The sequence below is a fragment of the Leptosomus discolor genome, chromosome 8 (genome assembly GCF_034619465.1).
Source record: "Leptosomus discolor isolate bLepDis1 chromosome 8, bLepDis1.hap2, whole genome shotgun sequence".
In the NCBI taxonomy this organism is placed as follows: domain Eukaryota; kingdom Metazoa; phylum Chordata; class Aves; order Leptosomiformes; family Leptosomidae; genus Leptosomus; species Leptosomus discolor.
Window position 1 is genome coordinate 49,905,793 of NC_141398.1, and position 21,397 is coordinate 49,927,189.

At 36.0% G+C, this 21,397-nt stretch overlaps 1 protein-coding gene across 1 annotated transcript in view; it reads left to right on the forward strand.

The window, feature by feature from the left end:
• The first annotated feature begins 421 nt into the window (after nucleotides 1–421).
• The window catches only part of TDRD12 (tudor domain containing 12), a 34,895-nt gene continuing 13,919 nt past the window's right edge, over nucleotides 422–21,397 (forward strand). The window contains exons 1-17 of the mRNA XM_086469291.1: nucleotides 422–442; nucleotides 1,655–1,816; nucleotides 2,125–2,261; nucleotides 3,719–3,838; nucleotides 5,191–5,246; nucleotides 6,717–6,802; nucleotides 7,855–8,053; nucleotides 8,666–8,742; nucleotides 10,182–10,240; nucleotides 11,015–11,075; nucleotides 12,175–12,279; nucleotides 12,665–12,850; nucleotides 13,542–13,695; nucleotides 15,590–15,717; nucleotides 17,612–17,803; nucleotides 18,893–19,021; nucleotides 20,869–20,986. Coding sequence (XP_086325417.1) covers nucleotides 422–442; nucleotides 1,655–1,816; nucleotides 2,125–2,261; nucleotides 3,719–3,838; nucleotides 5,191–5,246; nucleotides 6,717–6,802; nucleotides 7,855–8,053; nucleotides 8,666–8,742; nucleotides 10,182–10,240; nucleotides 11,015–11,075; nucleotides 12,175–12,279; nucleotides 12,665–12,850; nucleotides 13,542–13,695; nucleotides 15,590–15,717; nucleotides 17,612–17,803; nucleotides 18,893–19,021; nucleotides 20,869–20,986 — 1,990 coding nt within the window. The remainder of the gene's footprint in view (nucleotides 443–1,654; nucleotides 1,817–2,124; nucleotides 2,262–3,718; nucleotides 3,839–5,190; nucleotides 5,247–6,716; nucleotides 6,803–7,854; nucleotides 8,054–8,665; nucleotides 8,743–10,181; nucleotides 10,241–11,014; nucleotides 11,076–12,174; nucleotides 12,280–12,664; nucleotides 12,851–13,541; nucleotides 13,696–15,589; nucleotides 15,718–17,611; nucleotides 17,804–18,892; nucleotides 19,022–20,868; nucleotides 20,987–21,397) is intronic.

Here is a 21,397-nt window from a genome sequence, read left to right on the forward strand (position 1 = left end):
GGTGCTCCTGTTCATTTGGTCATGAAGATAGTTTATAGCAGCCATTGTCTTCAATTGGCTTATTTCTGTTGGTCTTTGAATGTAAAATAAGTAGCTATGTACTGTAAGTAGTTTGAGGATGACAGTTATTCTGTGGTGTACTAAAAATTGATGTGGTTGTATTTAAATAAGTGTGGATGGTGACTCTTAATTAGGCTTTAACACAGTGTCTCATTAAGAATGCTGGTTTGAACCCTTTGATATGTGTAAAGTAGTCTAGTTGCCCAAGCTAATACTCCTGAGACAAGTAGTAAGAATCTATAGGCTTGCTTTAGGTGTATGTTCTTAAGATATCCTTCAAAACAAATGACAGCTTTAAAAATGGCTAATCAAACGTTTGCTGTTCTTTTATAGTCGTGCTGAGGAAGACTAGCTGAGAAACATGGAAGTCTCGGTATTACAGGTATGCTGGTGTCTTTTCAAGTCTGAAGGATTACTGTTTGCTTATTTCAACGCAAATCTCTGGAAGTCAAATTTACAAATAAGATGATGCCTCTGTATGTCTGTTCAGCAGCACTTTCTTACATGTGTGTGTCATATATGGATTATGCATGTTTTGCCATTTCTTTTATGTGTTTATATTTGTTTTATCTCAGAAGATGTCCATAGGGATGCAGCTAAAATCTAAAATGAAAGATGTGCAACGTGATCTTAACTAGAGTGTGGTATAGCACTAGATTCTACTGAATTCCACAAGAGATCATGGAAAAATCTTTTTCTGAGAATACAGCGAGGACAGCTGACCCAAGGAAAATTCCATATGATATGATGCCATGCTCAGCAATAAAAGCTGTGGGGAAGGAGGAGGAAAGGGGGACATCTGTGGTTATCAAATTTGTCTTCCTGAGTCAGCGTTACGTGTGATGAAGCCCTGTTCGCCTGCAAATGGCTAAACATCTACCTGCCAATGGGAAACAGTGAATGCATTCCTTATTTTGCTGTGCGTGCATGCATAGCTTTTGCTTTACCTATTCTGCTGGGTTTATGTCAACCTGTGAATTTTCTCACTTTCCCCTTCCAGTTATCTTAGTCATCCCACTTCAAGGGAGTAAGGGAGCAGCTATATGGTGGTTAGCCACCTACTGGGATTAACCCACAACTGGGGACCCAGAACAGCTGAAAGACTGGGATATAAAGGTTTACAAAGGCTGAGCAGAAAGCCATCACCACATCTTAAAGAAACTGATTGTTTTGTGGACTCTGAGTGTGAAGAAACGTTCATTGGAGGGGTTTGTTGTGCGTGTTGGCTTTTTTATACATGCTTCTTGAGGTCAATACGAAAGTAAAAAGCTTTATGTCTTTGCACTTCACCCATTGTTTGGTTTAACCAACTTTTGAGATAATGCTACTACCTTTTAGACAGCACATGCCCTTAATTGCAGTGCTAAAGAAACATGCAAGCTGAGAAGTCATTTAATGAACTAGTAGTCTGAAGTTAAAGATGTTTTGCTTGTTAACATTCTGTATGCTAAGTATCAGTCACCATCATTTTTAAGGTGCCTCACTAAAGATTTTAAGTTTTATTTTTACATTTGCTGCTCATGTTCTTGAAAACATTATATAATTTTAGCAGGAGCTAATAGTATTTGTTATTGTTATCTACCCTTTGCCCCAGATTGAAGATCCAGGTTGCTTTTGGGTTACTATGAAAGGATGTGGGCCTGACATAGTTGATGAAATAGAATATAAAAACCTGAATGCTGAAATGAATCAGTTCTATGACAAATCTTCTAACAATGTGGATGAAGGAAAACCATTAATGGTAGAAGAAGGCCAGGTAAAATGATTGCTATATCATGCAGGTAGAGAGAAATAATCTGTTATTTGCATTGGTTTGGGGGTGAAGTATCCAAGATATGCGTTAGTCTTTTTTTTTTTCCAAATGCTATGCGGAACAGTAGATAACGGCATCTGTGTGGGTTATATGTTCTTATCTGTAAACTTCATAACTATGTAAGTTGTGATGCTTGCATTTTTAAAAGAAAATTTAAGTCTGTATAATAATTACTAAATTCTTGCCTCTAAAAATGCTTAAGAGTGTCATTTGCTCTGTTTACAAGAACCTGCTGTCTCATTCTTTTTCAGGTTTGTGTGGTTTTCAGTGAGCAACTCAAATGCTGGTGTAGAGCAGTTATTAAGTCAATCATGTACTGTACAGATCATTATCAAGCACAATGTTTTCTTGTGGATTATGCCAAATACATTTTTGTTAAATCAAAGGAGTAAGTATTTGGTTTTTTGACGCTGTCACTGAAATGCAGTTGTTAGTTAATGCACACAGATACTATTAATATTAGATTCATAGTGAAAAGGCTTTGGTTTAATTGAGCTTTGGGTTGGGTCCACAGGAAACTGCTAGCTGTGTGATAGGCCCTTGCGAGTGTGCAATCCAGTCTTTGTTTTGTGAACTTTTAAAGATGCTTTCTGTTGTAGGTTTTGGGTTTTTAAATATTTGAAATTGAGATAGTGTCAGTTTGTTGTGACTAAAATGTATGATTGCCAGTTAACATTATTTATATATACTTTTCTCTCTTAAGTGATTATGTACTAAAAATTACAACCAGTGAAGATCATTCACAAAGTGTATATGGAAGCAGGATTTCACTTGCTGAACAAGCTTTTGATATCTAGACATCAAGTGTTTTTTCCCCACTGCATTTTAGTGGCTTGTTTACTAAGAGCCAGCAGTCTGTCTTGGCATGGTGCAAAAAAGATGAGTTTTCACAGGTTCCAAGTTTTTAATAAAATCACTATGAAACCTGCTGTTTCTAAAATGTTGAAAAGTGTTTTCTAAAAAACAACTTTTACAGCTCTTAAAGTTCATTTCTCTAATAAAATACACAGCTTTGAGTATGAGAAGTTTTACCAAATTTTTTTGGTGGTATTCTACAAAATTAAGAAATTGAATTTTAAAGATTTTAAAATAAATCATAAATTAAATAATATTTTTAATTGACTGTTGCTGTATTGGAAAACAATTTGATAATGCCCCCGAGTTTAAAATACGTTCAACTAGAAGTAAATGTGTAATTTACTGCCTTTTATTGTTAAAAAAAAAAACCCAAACAAAACACAACACACAAAAAAAACCCAAAACCACAGCAAACGAACAAAAGTGATAAATATATGGATCTTAAAAGCTTGCTATATGTGGAGGCATGCTGGTTATTAAAAGTCTCCAACCAAACCAAGTGTAAAGGCGGAGATTAACACTAGTGATTCCTTTATAAAGAATAAATTCTTTTATAAGAATGAGTACAAATGCAAATTAATGTATGCATTAGGTTTTTTTCTTGCTGGTGTTAATCATACCTGTTTTCCCACACAGAAGTAATAACTGCAAAACGGAATATGCAATGCCAGGTGGTATATGTGGTAGTATGAGGGCTATATATCATGAAAAGACTTCAAACTGTAGAGGCAAAGGATTAGAAAGATTTTGAGTAAATAGGAAGTGTATTCATATCTGGAGCAAGTCTGGTCGCTAGTTGCTGCTGTAGTGCCTCTCTTGGAGAGAAAAACAAAACAATGATTCCAGGGTGTTTCAGAGTGGGAGCCAAACTTCTGGAAGAACTGTGTTGTCAGATGCAGGGTAATGCAAGAATATGTATGAGAACAGTGACTTCTGGAGAATAAAAGCTGCTCTGTAAATTGAGATTATTTCTGCTTTGTTTTTAAGCATGCGAGTTGCACTGGAAGCATTTATGCAGATCCCATATAGAGCAAAAAAGTGTAGACTGTATCGCGCAAAGCCAGTGACATTGTGTATCAACTTTTGTGAAGATACTGCAAAAATAGTGTAAGTAGAGTTTAATACATTTGTTCTATTAATAAATTTCTAAAGTGTGAAGTTTTATTGCAGGTACTGTGTTTCAAGAAGAACATAGGGAATCAGATTTGGAAAACTCTTTCTGTTTCGGAGGATCAGTTCTTAAATGGAACTGCTTCCTTAATGGTTCTTAATGATTCAAGTTTTATTACTCCCCTGTTTGAATTTTTATATTTATTTGAAAATCTTCAGAAGTTTAGACAAGTTTCTGGCAGTTCTTGCCCCTTTGTCAGTCATACCAGGGCTGTGTTTCTTGATTCCTAGCACATGAACTGCTTTACTAATTTATCCTTATGTGCAGTTTCTTAACAGATGCTCATCTTAGTCCTGATAGTTTTTTTTTTTTGTGGTAGTTACATGCTTAACTGAACTGAAGTTCTCTAGGTGTTTATAGGTAGCTTTGGTTTTCCCCATTCTGTCTTTTTTTTTTCTTGACATATTTTGGATTCCTGTTGTGCTTTCCTTATATTCATGTTAGTTTTTTTTTCTCACCACAGTTTGAAGGGCTTGAATAAGGTTTTTGCTAAGGTCTGGTGGTAAAGAAAAATGCTTTTGCATCCTTAAGTTCCAGGATGCTATTGTCAAACTTGAGGAACATGGTTAGATCAGTGGGGAATGTGGCCCCACAGCAAGAAAGCTGCTTTGGTCTCTCTGTCACTAGAGAATATTCAAAACTACAAGTGGTCAAGCAGTTTATTTTTTTTATGCTCTTGTTGCAAGAAGAAATTAGTATTTGATTTCAAGTATTCTGAGAGAACAAGTATTAGCATAGTTTGGATAGGAATAGCGTACTTCTTGAGTGGTCCATTGTTATGAATTACTGAAAAAAGTAGTGGATTGTCCTGTTTCGTTTATGATGCTCTTCATCTGATTCTTTTTTTATTTTATACTTAAAGTTGCAGAAGGTGGTAAAGAGCAAACTTGATTTTCTGCTATAGACCTCAGTCTTTGGTGCTTCAATGTTTGTTAAGCACTTGTTCAAAATTGCTCAATACCTGTTTAATATGTGTCACAAGTGGATTCTTGCTTTATTTGTGGTTATTCTGTTCATTTCTAACCATCGCATTTCATGCTGGATGTAGGCCATCATACCTTGATAAAGTGATATCCAGTAATTTTTGATCAGTTCATTTTCTTGATGAGCTGAAGCAGTATTATCGAGATATTCTGTGTAGTAAGGTTCTGTTAATGTGTCTAGTTGGTGCACTACTTAAGATTTGGCATACTTGAAATAATTTCTTTACACACATTCAGAGCTTTTACCAAAATTAGCATTTTAGTTTTTGCTGCTGTGGGATAACTGGTTGTGTTTATTTTCCTAGACCAGCCAAAAGATGGGATAGTGCTGCCACTTGGTATTTTCAAAACCTTCTCAAAGGTAAATAAAATATCCTGCCAAAATCATGATTGGCACTTGTATTTGAGGAAAAATAAACTGCTAAAGAAATGTAGTACTTATGTTTGTATATGTAATTGTATTTAAGAACATTATATATTGAAAATAAAGAGAAAGGAGCTATGTAAGGGTTTTTTGTATGGACTGACTAAAGCAAAAATACTTGTGGAGCTGCATCTCGAGTACTGTGGGCTTCCATGCTGCATGAATTTTGGTAGTTGCCTAGATGGTATCTGGCTCTTGGACAGGCTAAATAAGGTACCACTCACGTAACATTTGTTTTGAACAGTGAAGCATTTCTGTGTATTTAGCTTAAATCTTTAAATCTGCATCACATCTGTATCTTTGTATGTTTTATACAGAGATGTCAAGATCTGGCTTATGAGTTTACCCTTTCAGTTGTTGTTTGACAAGGGTGTTTGACCAGCTCAGAAAAGGAGTATCTTTATTATAGTTGCGAACAAATAGATCGAGCTCCGGGTAGTTCTTCAGGAAGCTAGAACTGCTTTTTCTCCAGTCTGTTCTGGTCCTTTCCCATGTTTGGTGTTTCAGTAGGTCATGCAGTCTTTTTCATATCAATCCTTCTATTTTGGTATGAGACAGCTTTTGGTCTAGCAAAGCAGCCCTTTACTGAAATTTTCTAATATTCTTGCTTACACACTTCTACCTGAAAAACTACCCACCTGCTTTACTCACAAGTGTAACAAACTCCATGTAAAACGTATTTGCGGAGGAGGAGAAGGTAAGTTTATGAGAACAGTAAAGGGCCTTTAGGCTGATAACACACTAACTGGCACATAGCACTTCTCACTATTTACTTCCTTTCCCCACCCACACACACACATATGTGTCACTATGCAAAGTAAAGGTTAGTAGAGTGCAATAATAGCATTGAATTTAATTTCATAGATAGTCCCAGACTGTACAATAGGTAGTATTACATACTTTTGTTTTAATTGGTAGCACATCATTAGTGTATATAGAAGTGCTTCAGAATTTACTGACAGACTTTATCAGCTGTGTTTGCTTGGATGAAGAGCCGAACTGAGCTATACAAATGTGCAAATATAACTTCTTTCAAGAATACGAAGTGTCAAGTTTGGGAAGTATACATTTGTATTACAGATTGTCAGAGGCTAAAAGATAAACTAAGATTTTTACTGTAGAACTAAGACTAGTTTATGTGGAGAGGTCATTAATCTGTTTTGGCTCTTGATCTTCCTTCAGAGACTAAGGACAACTTCATTTTTGTAACTATAAGTTTTTATTGCCTTGTTATTTTCTTGTTTCATGGAAAAGTTACTGAATTTGTGCTAGCTTCTCTAAAGAAATAGGTTACACATGTAATTGTGATTTCTATTTTTGTCTATCTCAAAGTACAAGTGAAAAACACTGATAATTTGATAAGGGTTTAATATTTTTACTTGTTCTTGTGTTTATTACTACATGTAGCAACTACTGAAATAAAAGCCAAGTTATGTGCTGTAGAAGATAACACATTTGATATTTTTCTTTATGTGACAATAAAAGATGAAAAGGTAAGGTACTTTCACATTTATAAACCTGTTTGTGCACTTTGCTATGTAAGTTACAACTTTGCTATTAGTTTAAGACTGAAAAGCATTACTTGGAAGTGAGTTTCGTAATTCTTGTCGGATACAGTAGAGGCTAAATCATTAACTTATTGGAGGTTTTGTATGTTTCTGTTGCTTGTAAACAAGAATTCCAAGAGGCAGAAATGCCAGTTTCATTTGTGAACCTCTCTTTGTAAGGTATTGACAAGCAAGTGAAGTCCAGCAAGTACTTTAGATGGACAACTATGTGAATTATTTAGAGCACTTCTGTGCCTTTTTGTGGTATCATACTTAAAGACATTTCAATAAGGTAGTTGCATAATATTATAAAAATAGAAGTTTGCACTTGCTTTTACATTAAGACTGAGTCCTCAAACCTTTGCAAAAAAACCCAACAAAGCACAACTTAGTTCCACTTGCCAAAATGTGTAACTTGAGCTGAAACTCAGCTGTCGCTACTGTCAGACCTAAGCAGCTGTATGGTAAATACAAATTTAATTTTATTTGAATACTGCTTCTACTTGGAGTGTTTTACCAAGGCTTTTAACACTGGAGCTGTGGTCTTTGCCATAGACAATAACTTTGGAGGTTTGTATTAATTTGAGTATCTTCTCTCAGTTCCCAATTAGCAATAGTGTCACTGACCTCTGAGCCAATGGAGTTCAAGAAGTTTTAGGATTAGTATTATTTTTTTCTGCCAGATTTTGATGCATGTTGGATCAAAAAGAAATAAACCAGCTTGACTTAGGTTTTTTTTTTAAATCATTTTTAGAGCTCATAGAAAAAGTTAATTGAGTACAGAATTTTAGGCAGAAGCATGAAACTAACTACTAGTTAACACCTGTTTAGAGGAGGTATGACTGGCTTTCTATTCTGGAGTTGATATTCTTTAGAAAGCATTCACTGATACTGTGTGTGTTTATACTGCTGTTTTTTAAAGCTTCAAATAAATTCTGAACAAGTATGTGGTGGTGATTGCTTGTTGATACTGGTCAATAAAGATCTTGTGTTCTTAGGTATGCGTTAACGATGATCTTGTCCTGAAGAACTTTGCTCGTTTTGAGGAAGCTAAAGAGAATACAGAGAGTTCTGCAGATTATCAGGAGAACCAAACACCATTAAATGTTGAGTCTCTTCCAGTGAAAACTGTTAATCCATCACTTGCTTTCAGGCCAGGGCTGTTTCAGGAGAAGGTATCAGCGAATCTTGAAACAGGTGGGAACCACGTGTGTCAGAAACACGCATGCAATGCATCATGTGTCTTTAAGTGGATGTATTGAACATGAACCTGCTGTCTCAGTTTGAATCCAGCAATAGGATCAAATGGTATCTTTCTACCAAACAATGCTTATGTATCAGACTTTACAAAGACCAAATAAATCGTCAGATGCAGAATACTGTAAAGCTTTTTGTACTACATAAGCCAAAGAAAGGCTTGAGGGTGAGTTACACAGGCATTTCTTGATATGCTTAATATTATTGAAATTGCTTATGGCAGTGATCAATGATGCATTACTGGGTGGGGTTTTTTCAGTTTGGAGGGATTTATTTGAACAAGTTAATTTTAAAGCTAGTATTTACCATGAGGTGACTCATTTATAGTGATTCAAGTCTGTCTGTCTCTTAAAAAGTAAGGAATTTCCCATCCTTCATACCTGTTCATTCCGTTCACCTGCATGGTTATCTTTATGTAAAGATAACTGGTTTTTCAGTTGTTCATTTTGCTGTTAGGAACTGATACAAGCAAATAAGTAGATAAAAATACTGGCTTTCTATGTGTTCAGATAATCAGAAATATGCTTCTGTGTTTGTTACTTATCTTTCTAGGTCTTGCTGTTTCCAATTCCTTTCTTGAAGAGACATACCAAAGGTCAAGCACAGATGTAAATGAAAGTCCTGAATCTGTAAGCATTACATTTTGGATTCAGTTGTTAAAGATGAACTGAATTAAACATATGTAGGACAGATTAGGAATACTGTGGTCATCTAGCTTGTTCTTCTGTGTAGCATAGATCTGGGCAACTGCCCTAATTTTTGATATAGTTAAAAAAAGGAACATTCTACTTCAGTTTCTTTTTTTTAAATTGAAGAACATTTTTAGAAATGTCCTTTGCTATAGTTTTATGAAGGTAGTAGCTGTCTACTCTATATAATTTTCTGAATATATACAAATGTAAATTTTAATGTTTCCCTGAAAACAGCCCTCATGCTGTGCCGTGTTAAACGTTCATTGGAGTCTCTGCTTGTGTATTGTGTCATCTTAATACTTTAAATGTCCAGTCTGGTTTCTTGCTATTTTCTTTCTTTTTTTTGATTGCTGTTATTTTCTGAAGCATTTTTGAAAGGTCACTGCTCATTCTCGAGTGTTAAATTGTGTACTGAGTTGCACAAGTGGAGCTGTTACAGTGTCTGTGGGAGGAAAGGAAGATGAACTGATGCATTCTAGGAAAACAGTTGCCCTTGAGGGTATTCCATCTCTGCTCTTTCAAAGAGTCCTCTTCTGCTAGATGCTTCAAAGGAGAAATTTGCTTCTAGGATGGCAATGGAACTACTACTTCTGTCAGGTCAGGGGGCAAAAAGGACTTGTGTTGAAGGTTTGGGGTTTTTTTTAGCTCTGCTGAGACTTGAAGGACGACAACCGCTCCTGAACTTAAACTGTAATGCCTTATTAAAATATTTTTGAAAGAATGATGATGAAAGTACTAGTGTGGATTGTTACTGAAGCAGAGCAGGATTACCTTTATACCCTTCAGCAAGTCTGACCAAGTCATGCCTGTTGAGTGCTGGTGACTAATGATGAATGCTAGAAAATCCTGTGTTCAAACCCAGATATCTTTGGGGTAACTGTGGACCCAGGGTCTCCTGTTGGTTACTCCTTTGAGGATATGCAGTGTTGTTCAATTTAAGTTCATGTGCATTGTCTTTATTATTGTGCAGCTGGGTATCCTGTCTTTGTTTTTCCTCCTGTCTGTGGTCTGAAAATGTTTAAAAACTAGTCAGTATGTGTTCATACTAGCTCAGGTCCCCAGTTATGACTCTAGTGTAAGATGTGACCATGAACTAGTTTCTTTTGTGTGGGCGATGTTTTTGTTGCATACTTGATTCTTAGTAGAGAAAATACTGTTCTATAACAAGTTAGTTTTCTGAAGTTTGTTTCATCAAAATTGTTGCCTTATTCAGACAAACTTATAATTCGTATAAAAATTCTCCAAAATATTTGGAAAATTCTAGAGTTAACTAAGAAAACTGCTTTCAGCTCAATGAACTAAAGAAATAATTTTTCTAAAATGTTGCTCTTGAACAGTATTTTAGTGCTAAAAACGTGTTTGTCTTTTCTTGATAGGTTGCCAAAGCAGTTCCGGGTTTGCCTGTCAAGGAAGATACAGCAGTTCACACAGACAGGTATGGTGCAGTGTGTTAAATATTTTAAATTGTTATGTAAACAGATAATTAGGAGCTGTAGAATGTTTCCAGTTACTATTCTTAGGCAGCTAAAAGGGCGGAGGGTAAGAGAAGATGCATGCTTTTTGGAAGAAGGGAATTTGAAGGATGCTGATTCTTACCCAGACTACAATAAAACAGCAGTTTTTTCTAAACAATAGCTTGACAACAAGGATGTGATGGAGCAGTATTTTTCTGCACACTAAACATGTTAAGTTGCTTTATTTTATTCTTAGTGTGATTTGCAGTTTTCAGACTTAATGGAATGACTGAATTGATTTGTGCAAAGCTTTTACTATGCTGCATGTCAGTTGCTGCATGTGTAATAAACCCAAGGAGTGTTTTTTAATTTGGTTTCTAACTGGTGCAAAGATATATTGTTTGATTTTTTTTTTATTTTTTTTTTTAATTTTTTTTTTTTGAAACTTGAGGAACTTAAACTTTTTTTCCTACAGTCCGGTCTGGTTTTCTTAAGTTGAGGAACACACCAATTATCTTTGTTAAAAAAATTTACTTAGGATTATTTTCAGGTACTTAAAAGCTAGTACTAAATTTTATTTTCAAAATGGTACTTTCTGATTTCATCTTTCATGTTCGAGGGTCTTCCTCCTTGGCATAGGTAATAAGTCAGAAATATTTTGCGAGTGAATTGCTTCATGACATTTTAGAAATATTGGTGATATTTATAAATCATATTTTACTTTTGCATTTGTGTTGGATTTGTATGTTTCTCAGACTTCATCAGTTCTTAAATTCTGATCCTCTGAAGACACACGTAATTGAAGATGACCAACAGGTATTTCAAGCACTAACTTTCATTTGACTTCCGTTGTGCAAAAGTACTATTTGTATGTGGAAGGTTTTGGTAGTGTTGGGGCTGCAGGGGTGGCCTCTGTGGAAGGAGGTCAGGGGCTGATTCTAGCCAAAAGCTGAGCTGGTGATGCCTCTGTGAAAACATATTTAAGGAAGGGCAAAAAATGCAGGGGAAGGAACAAAAAAAAAAAAGTAAGAAACAGGCAATGCCAAGGTCAGAGGAGTAGGAGATGCTCCTTTTTGGAGCAGGTGTACCTGAAGGGACTGCAGTCTGTGGAGGACCCAGGCTGGAGCAGAAGGAAGGAGCAACAGAGAGAAACTGCTGTGTTCTGACTGCAGTCCCTGCCTTGTGCTGCTCATTGCCTTAATGGTGGGACTGGGCATAACCTGCGTTGATAAGAGGAGTTTGGAGCGAAGTTGAGGCTGGGAATGGGGGAGGAAGAGTGTTTTTCTGTAGTGTGTAAATGTTTGTTTCTTTTGTTTCTGTTTCCCAATAACCAAATCAGTATTTTATATATATTAGTATATACTAATTGACAACTTAAGTAATTGACAATTAACAAGTTAAGTAATTGACAAATTAAGTTAACCTGCCTGCATCAGTAATTGTTAAGTAAAAGCCCTGTCTCTGTTTTGACCCATGAATCTTCTTGCTTGCTCTCATTGTTTTTTTCCCCCATCCCTCTGGAGGGGGAGAGGGAGTGGGCTCTGAGCCAAGGCCAACCCACCACAGCAAACTTTAAAAGTCATCTTTTTTTAATTGTGTTTTGATTTTTGTTATAGCTGAGTGCTAGCTGTACACAGAACACATCTAGTGCATTCTCTTGAGTGGTTTAAGACAGCTGTGTTAAGACAGTCTTGACAGACCTTTCTTTAAGAATACTGGATATTTGTCTCACCACTGGTCTATGTAACTTACCAGTATGTATGAGCTGTATTTAAAATGTATATACAATTTCTTTGGCTGTTTTTCATGAAAATACCGTTCTTTAAATACAATTAGTGCTTTTTTGAGTTGTATGGAAGCTAAAACCCTTTCATTAAGTATTGCCTTTTTAATCTAGTTTGTCGTATGGTTTCAGAGTTTTCAAAATCTTAGTGAAGAAAGAAACTTTGTCTTTCTTAGCAACAAAATTGAGCCATCATCAGTTCTGGAAACAGCACCACTTTTCGATGATCTGAAAAAGGTAATGGCTAATGTAATATATTACGCTGAATATGTTTTTAAGGCTAGTCTCATACCACAACTTTAAATACTAAATATTTTAGTAATATCTAATTTTGACTGGGGAATATCTAGGAGGTTGTTCGCGTGGTTGAGTAAATGAAGCTTCAGAGAGATGCTGCAAGAATTGTACACATTTCTTCTGGTATATCAACCAGTGCCACGAGTTGTGGAATTTGAATTTTAATGTAATACTTTAACTCCTCAGCCCAGAACTTTTTTCAAGTTACATGTTAAGGATGTTTATTATGTAGTGGGTCAAAAATTTTTTATTCATTCACTGTTCTGATTTGTTAGTGTTTCAGAATAGAGTTTTCATTTGGAACTCTTAATTTCTCTTTCTGTAGGAACTTACTCGGAAAAAATTTTTAGGCCCTAACTTCACAGAATCTTACTGTTGGCCACCAGTAGCTCGAGGATGTGATGTCCTTGCCATCTCCTATCAGGGAAATGATCCTTTCTTATATATTCCACCAGTTCTTACCTTTTTGCAGTTGGGAAGTTGCTACAAAGCCTTGCCGAACAGGAATGGAGTATGTATATATTAGAGTAGTAACAGGTTGTATGTTCTGAAGTGCAAATGTACAATAATGATCCAAAAGATAGTGGATGTTTAGAATGTATACATTTAGTGCGATCTTAGTGTATCTTCATGATGCTTGCCAGTTTTATAAGCGCCCTCTGCTTAGAGGCTTACAGAGATGGACTGCATGAATGTAGGAGTCTAAAACTTATTTATCAAGTAATATCTAACAAGTGTTATTGTTATGTCACTTTGATACTTAGTGAAGCTTAGTTTTGAAGGGGATGGTATGTAGTCATGAATTTAAAATTTCTATTAGCTGTTTTAAATACTATAATTTATTCTCTAACTTGTATTGCATCACAAACATAGAATTATTGAGGTTGTAAGGGACCTCTGAAAATTGCCTAATGCAACCTCAAGTTAGACAAGGTGCTTATGCTTCTGTTAAATTTTTGGACCTTTTACTGTATGTTGCTGCATGCATCCTTTTTGTGTCCAGGTAACCTAGTGTATGGTTCCTTGAGTCTGTAACCTCCACATTTAGGAGGTGGTAGAGTAGTAAAAGCTTCAGTTTTGAAGAGTTTAAAGGCCTGTGTTGCAGACTTTGGTTTTGCCCTAAATGCTGAGTTAGTACAATTCTTAAAATTCTGAACTCTTGTCTAATACTGTGCTGTAAAATTTTGTGTATATGTGTATAGCCACTAGCACTTATTTTATGTCCTGGGTGGAAGAAGGCACAACTTGTTTTTGAGCTACTGAAAACCTACACGAGATGCTCCAGACAGCTTCAGCCAATGTTGATAATACTTGGGCAGAACAAAGAAGCAGCTAGAAGTGTGAAAATCCAAAGATGTAAGAATACTTTATATCTTCTTAATTATGCTTGAAATCAGTGGGGGCTGCCTTAATTGCAGGAAACTGTGAAAGAAGTAATTTATACTTCGTAAGTTTTGTATTCTATAAAGTGATAATTCTATTTCTTTAATGCTATAACTCTGTAGTGATACATGAAGCTTCAGCAGTGCTGTTTAACAGTAAATAATATTAAAGGTGTTCAAATATCTGCATGTTCAGCATCTTTTTTGCTAGTTCTATAACAATTAATTTTGAGTCCAATTAGTGGGATTTGATGAAGATCATGCTGAATTAGGATTAGTCATGGACTTCCTTGATTTAGAACCAGGTTTTATAATAGCTATTTATGTTATTCTTTTTTTCCCAGTATGCCACAGTGGGTAGGCCAGGGGTGGCAAGAAGCTGGGAGGGGACACAGCCTGGACAGCTCACCCAAACTGACCAAAGTGATATACAGTACTGTATAGTGTCATGCCCAGCAACAACAGCTTGAGGAGTGGGGATGAGCTGATGAGTGGCTGGGCATCTGTCTCCTTGTGTGATGCTGTCAGTCGTTGCCTTTGCGTCGCTTCTCCCCTCCCTCCTTCTCGTGTTACGCTGTCTTTTTTTGTCGACCCATGAGTTTCGTCACTTTGGCAGTTGCTATTCTCTGCCCTGTCCCACTGTGGGCAGGGGGAGTACGTGTATGTTCTTAAAATATTTTTTAACAAATATGTATTTCAAGTACATGGGTTTTATTTTTTAAAATTGACAGATATGAGGGACACGTTTGATGCTGCTTTACTGTTTATATGCACTTAACACAGTTCTTCTACTCTTAATTTTAAAAGAATATTGGAAAAGTGAAGGATTAAAAAGGAGGTAATAGTTCTCTGCAGACAAAGTTGCATAGATTTCCAACTTAAAATTTAGTTTTAAGTTGTATGTATTTTTAAATGGCTGTTTCCAACTTGCTTATTGCAGTAATTACTAAGTAATTTGTGCATGTAGCTTCAGTAGTATGCAGAGTATACTCCACAGAGAAGAGGAAACATCAAAGTTGTAAAAGCTGTTGGGAGACTTGCCCTACTTAAGTGCATTTACTTGGTCCTTTTGTTATATTTGGTCTTTGGTCATCGATAACTGCATTTTTTTTAAAGTGACTCTTTTTGCTAAAGAAAGAAGAAATATGGGTAGAACTATGAAGGAGTGTGTAGTTTGCATTTTTACATCCATCATTCAAGTTTAAGAGCCTGGTGGATGAATTCCTATCTTTTCTTAGTAGAGCTGTTGGTAGATTTGCACAGATAAAGATTGGTGTGGTTTTAATTTTATATAGATACATATGCATACACATTATATCTGTGTGTAGGTATGTAAGCTACAATGTGTGCTTTATTCCACTTTAAAAACTGTACATTTCTAAAGGCTGCTCTTGCATGTGTTTAAGTATTTATCTTCTGTGTAATGGTTCTGAAGTTCTTATATCTACTTCCATTACCTTATTGGAAAATGAAATGGCATCCTGTTTTGTAAACTTGTTAGTGTTTGGGCCTTTCATTCTTTCAGAAACTCAGAGTTTTACCCACTCGGGTCTTCAGGACATGCAGGGATAGAAAAATACAAGCAAACTAAAAACTGTTGACCAGAAGTCAGAAAATGGAGTTCAGTGTTCTCTTTAAATAAATAAATAAATAAACGAGGGGAAAAAAACCCCAACCAAACACAACACAAAAAAAACACCACAAAAACCACACCCAAAACCAGCCAACCCCCCTGCTCCCAACTTAAAGATCATGCATCTGAAATGCAGATGTGGCCTTTTTAATAAAACTACCACGTCCTATGGTGTCTTGTTAGTGTCCTTTCAAGTTGTAAGTTAATGCTAACAGTCTTTTCTTCTTGCTTGTAGGTGAAGTGATTGTGACTACACCTTACAGCCTCCTGAGACTGTTTGAACATCACAGTTTCTTTTTTTGTAGACTTTGCCACCTTATTCTTGATGAGGTTGATGTACTGTTCTCTGATGCTACTGAACAGGTAAATGGTTTATACATTCAGTTGGTAAAAAGCTGTTTGAGTTGTGCACAGGTCTTGAAAGTGGCACATACTGAAAAAATCAACTTTCCTGAACCCCTGTGGTAGAGCTGAGAAGAAAACAGAATTAAAAAAAAATCGCATTTATATAGTTCAGGCAGAATGAAACACTGGAAAAATGGAGCTGTAATCTATTAAAGTTGACTTTCCCTGTTTTTTTTTTTTAATTGGAGAGCTCTATCTTGTCCTGTTCTACACTGCTCCTCCGTTATGCTGTCTGTCTTTGCTTTGGATAGTTTCCAAAGGACTTGCATTTTTTTAAAGTTTGGTAGCAGTTGTTTGAGTGTACGGATCTTTAATTTACTTTGAAGACTTGCATCACCTGTCTGTAAGGAACTTCCTTTTCCCTCTTACAGTGCTGTTTGAACGGCTTCAGTTCGAGAGCAGCCTTTATTGGTAAGCTGCTCAGTGTCTGTAGAATGAAAGGCAGAAGTGAATGAGGAAATAGTCTTGGAAGCAATCATAAAAACTTTCATTGGCCTTTAATGTCAGTGTAGGCAAAAAGAGAAGCTGATTCCAACTCAAAATCTTGCAAGAAGAGCAACATGAAGTTTCATGTTGACAAGCGTGTATATATTCTATCAGTTTAAAAATGGAGACTTACAACTCAAATTTGAGAAAATGCCATGTTTTTTATTACTGCTTTGAGGCTTCGTAGGACAGATGCTTTCTGTTAGTATTACATCATCAGTATGCAAAAAATAGCTTGCACATCTATTTTCATGGTCACAGATTTTTTTTTTCTTATTAATCTTACCTGTTTAAAAGTTGATGATAGGAATGAAGGACCATGTTTCTAACTGTGAGAAGCTAGAGAAACATCTTAACCAAAATAGATTGCCCAGTTTGCTATATGTGTATCTATTAAATGTGCCTTTGTAGCAGCAAATCACAAGTCATAAATTACATTAAGTGTCATACTTATCCAGTGGGCCATTCCTTCTTTCTGTTTAGGCTATTCTATCTGTTGTGTTCCTGTATTTCTTGAGACAGAGTGCCGGTATACCACATGAAGATTGTGGGAAGGGTAGTTTGTAAAATACTGTGCATGTATCTGCCATTTTCATAGGATCTTCTCAGCTTCTCAAAAGTGTCAGTTTTGAATAGAAAAAAGAGGAGATGCTGCTTCAGATGGAAGAGATCGTTTGATGGTGTTTGGACTATTGCAGCTCTTCTAAAGCCTTTCAGAAATGTTACATTGTTAAAAACATTGCTGCTGTGGGCAAGTTTAGTGCCAGGTTGAGAGACATCTCAGGATTGTGCCAGAGTCCTAGAATACTCCTTGGTATGGTAGTGCTTTGCTAGAAATCCTGACGTCATTCCACAGCTCAACTGCTTGTCAGCTATGTAAGGCGATGTCAGCAGGAATGTATTTGTTCTGTCTTAATGATTTTTATTTTTTAATGAGTGATTTTATGGCACACTTTTTTTTTGCGAATTACTGCATTTTCTGCTTACCTCCTCGGTTTTGCTGACTGCCTTTGACTTCTTGGATCTACTTTTGCCTAGGCTTAGTATTCTTCAGAGTTGAACAAATCAGTTTCCTGAGACTTCCATCTTCTGTGGGCAGAATCCTGCGTTATGATCCTGTGTGTGTGCACATGCTGTTCCTTCATGCTGTCCTGTTGCTTTCTTCTTGCTTCAGATGTCGTTCAAATAACAGTATAAAAGTGCACAAACCAAGCAATTTGTTTTGGGATGTGAAATTGGTGTTTTGCTGTGGTGGTGTTTTTGTGATTGGAAAAAACAGTGCACTGAAACTGTACTCTTCACTGCTGTTAGGTACTTACTGCAATAAGGTAAGAGGATAGAAGAAAACTTTTTTTATTATTTATAGGTTTTTACTATATTAGATTGTTACAAGAAGGCTGTTGCTACTGAAGAGTGGAATTACTCACCACATCAGATCGTTGCTGTTGGAACCCATTGGAATAAACATATAGCACACTTGATAAAGGAGTTCATGGACGATCCTTACGTTGTGATAACAGCTATGGAAGAAGCTTCCATCTACGGAAACGTGCAACAGGTAAAAACTTGAGGATGGCGTCACTGTTTACGAAGATATTTTGCTGTTTGTGCTGGTCAAGGTCAGTATATGTGGCTGCTGATTGCTTATTTTAAGTGAGTAGTGCTACAGTCCTAACTCGGACTGTCCAAGGGTACCTCCCGTGTATGAATCGAAGTGACTCTTAGAAGACCTGTTTAAGTTAATCACTGAACAAGCTGAAGGTCTTTTACCTTGCTTTGTGGGACTGAGGTGAAGGTACTCCCTTGAGTATTTCATTTCTAGTGCAAATGAGTCTGAATTTCATGTGAAGTATTTGCAAATGGTATAGTTTGTGACTGGAGTTCTGTCAGAATGTTTTTGTGATTTGTTAATTGTAAGTGGCCGAACTACAAGGTAAGTTATCCCAAGATAGAGCTAATAAAATACTTGTTTTACTGCTATGTGGCACACAATACAGAACTTAATTTGACCTAAAATTTCCAGAAGGCTGTATTACATGTTCTTAAGTGTCTTCTCATTTAATTTCCACTCAGTGTGGTGTAGCCCTTAAGATTAATACAAAGTGTTGTTAAGTGTGATCGGAATCCTTCTGTTTCTCAATGATAATTTGGAGACTGGGAATGTTGGGAAATCGCTAAAACTGGACATTTTGAGCATGACATGAAACTGAAAAAAGGTCACTTTTTGTGAGGAGTTCAGTTAATGTTTTGGCAGGATTGAAAATGTCAGTGTTTTGATGCTTTAGTTAAGTGTATTTTAGGTGGTGCAATATGCTTTTGGAGTGTGAAGCTTTTTTAGTGGTACTTGAAAATGCCAAACTGAAAGATTGATAAATCATTAAATTAATCAAAATCCCACATTAAGATTTTCTATTATGTGAGGGATTTTAATTATGCTTCTGGAAGCTGTCCTAAATGCATACCTTTTGTGAGTTGTATTTTCTGTAAGTTTAACAGAAGACCCACCACTTGCTGGAGCTACCATTTACTGGATTCTTTTTGGTATTATATAACAATGCTTAGTGCTTATTAGAAGAAAGAATTATATAGTAAAATAATGTATATAGGTGCATGAATAATCAACCCTCTGTTTTGAATGTACTTCTAGGTTGTGCTACCTTGCATGAACAGTGAGAGAACTGCTGTGTTGCTCAAAATACTGGATTTTACCCACGATAATCTTCAGAAGGTGCTGGTATTCACTAACTCAGTAAATGAAGCAGAAATGGTTGATAAAGTAAGAAAGTGTTTGTATTTAAGTGCTTTTTTGTAATTGTGAAGTTATAACAAACTAAAATACCTTGGCTTCTGAGAATAAAGGAGGAGCTTGAATTTGGAAGTTTTATTATTTCTTCTAAAAATAGTGCCAACCCCACCCTTCTGCCAAGTAGAAGAAAGTCTAACTGACAGGAATGTCACAGAATGCCTTCCTTACTAAATTCTTAACTACGTTCTGTCTGTCAGGTTGGAACTTTGAGTTGAATCGAACTGGCTTTTTTGGGTTTTTGTTTGTGTTTTTTTTTTTTTTCCAGTAAAAGTTCTGTCAGGTTTTTTAATTTTATTTTTTACTGTTTCCAGGAGTGGTATGGGGGGAGGAAACTTAAAGCACCAGGTTAGAAAGTTCTATTTTGTTGCTTTCTGCTCTGGAGTAGTTGATATTGTAGAAGGCTGTTTCTCTGATTTGAAAGAAGCATTTTCTGTCATCCTGTGAAAGTCTACTAGAATTTAGTGAAGCTTTAAGTTGTAGGGCATGGGGGCAATATAGCATGCTCAATATGTATTTTCTTAAAAGCTGGCATAAAACCGCTACAGTCACCTGCAATAGAACATGATTCCGTTTCCCACCTTTTCTTTGGGATTGTATAGTCAACATTTACAAGGTGGAGACTAAGAAGGAGTTTTCCTACAATAGTTCTTCAGATATTATAGCAATGAATATATATAGCAACATAGCAATAGAAAAATCTCTTCTTTACTTTCTTTATCTCTTTGCTGGTCTTCCAGCAGTGCAAAGTAAGACTGCAGTCTGATTTGACTAGGAAGCAGTTCTGTTAAGCCTGGATAGGGGTATGTGGATGATGGGGATAGTATTGCTAAAGGAGGCAAGCTATGAGGATATTAGAATTAAAACCTTTCGTGATAGCTTCAAGGATGGGATAGCAAAAGTATATGTGGCTGGATCATTTGGTTGTCATAGGAAGAGATATGTCAGTCCTGAAACACAAGAATGGTATTCCCTTCCATAAGCTGGAATAGATGGTGTGATATTTAAAGGATTCCTTTTATGTAAACGTTAGTGTATCTGGAATGTTTAATCTTTGGCAGTTGTTAATGGAAGCAAATCCGGTTTTGTCTTCTGACTTTCCAACACATTTTCCTTGAATATTTGAGGGTTAATTTCTTCAAGCGTATGAAAACCAACCCCACTACCATGTAAAAGAAGAGTGTTTGTTGATGCTAAAGAAGTATTGAAGCTGTTTATAGTAATCCTTGTGTACACTAACTTCAAATATCTTACGTGGTCTACGAAAATATTTTAGGCGTTAAATTAGTTCATTAGACATGCCAGTTTACCAAATAACCAAGACTTCTGTAGTGATTAATTTTTGAACCTTGAACTTGACAAATACATAAAGTCTTTTGAGACTTGAGACATAAAGCCCTTGTGTTCAAGTTTAGTGTGGGTAGGTCAGTGAGGGGTTTTTAGTCTCTCAGAAAAAGCACTGAAATGTAAGCCTGCATGTCGTGTTAGAATACATTTAGGTTAGAGATGACACCTTAATAGTGGGAAAAGCTGCAAATGGAATTTGTGCTTTCTTAAACATCTCTTTAATGTATTAATCCATAGGAACCTGAATTTTATTATTTTTCTTTTTAAACAGGAAATTAATACGCTTAATCTGTGTAATTTCTTTTTTTTTTTCCCACATACAAGCAACCTAAATTTTATTAACCCTTTCCCTTGGCTCTCTTTCAGGAGCTAAGGTATGCTAAATACTAGTAAGATATACTGTTGATTAGAGTTTATTAGAGCAGTTGTTGCTGTATAGGAAGAACATAAAACTTTTCACCTTTGTCATCCAGGCACTGAAGAGCAACTCAATATTTTCCTTGAAAATACATAAAGAGAGCAAGTTTAATTTCAAGTATATCTTAGAGCAGTGGACAAAAAAGTATAGTTCTGGCAGTCATGTGGTGTTAGGTGAGTATTTTATTTTTGTTTAGTTGTGATTGCGTCTTCATGGTGACTTATGTTCTACTTAAATACTTAGACTAGGTTATCACTTCCACAGGGTGGGTTCCCTATGAGTTTTTTCTAGTTGTCCCTTTACTTACTAGCAGGTAGCCTTTTTTCTTTCTGTTGTTGTTCCTGGATCCCAGGGTTAACAGCTGTGAGGGGAAACCTCACTTACTAGAGGGAACATAAAGGAGGGGGTTTTTTTGATGCATTAGTTAAGAGCTACTGGTACTTTCAGAGAATTTCCATGATTTCACAATTGTCTCCTACTACAGAGAGTATATTCAGATTGAAATAATTTAGAAACTCTGAAGACTTACTGTAATCGCTTCCTGTATGTTGTGGTAGAATTTTATTTTTCAAGTTGTTTGCAGT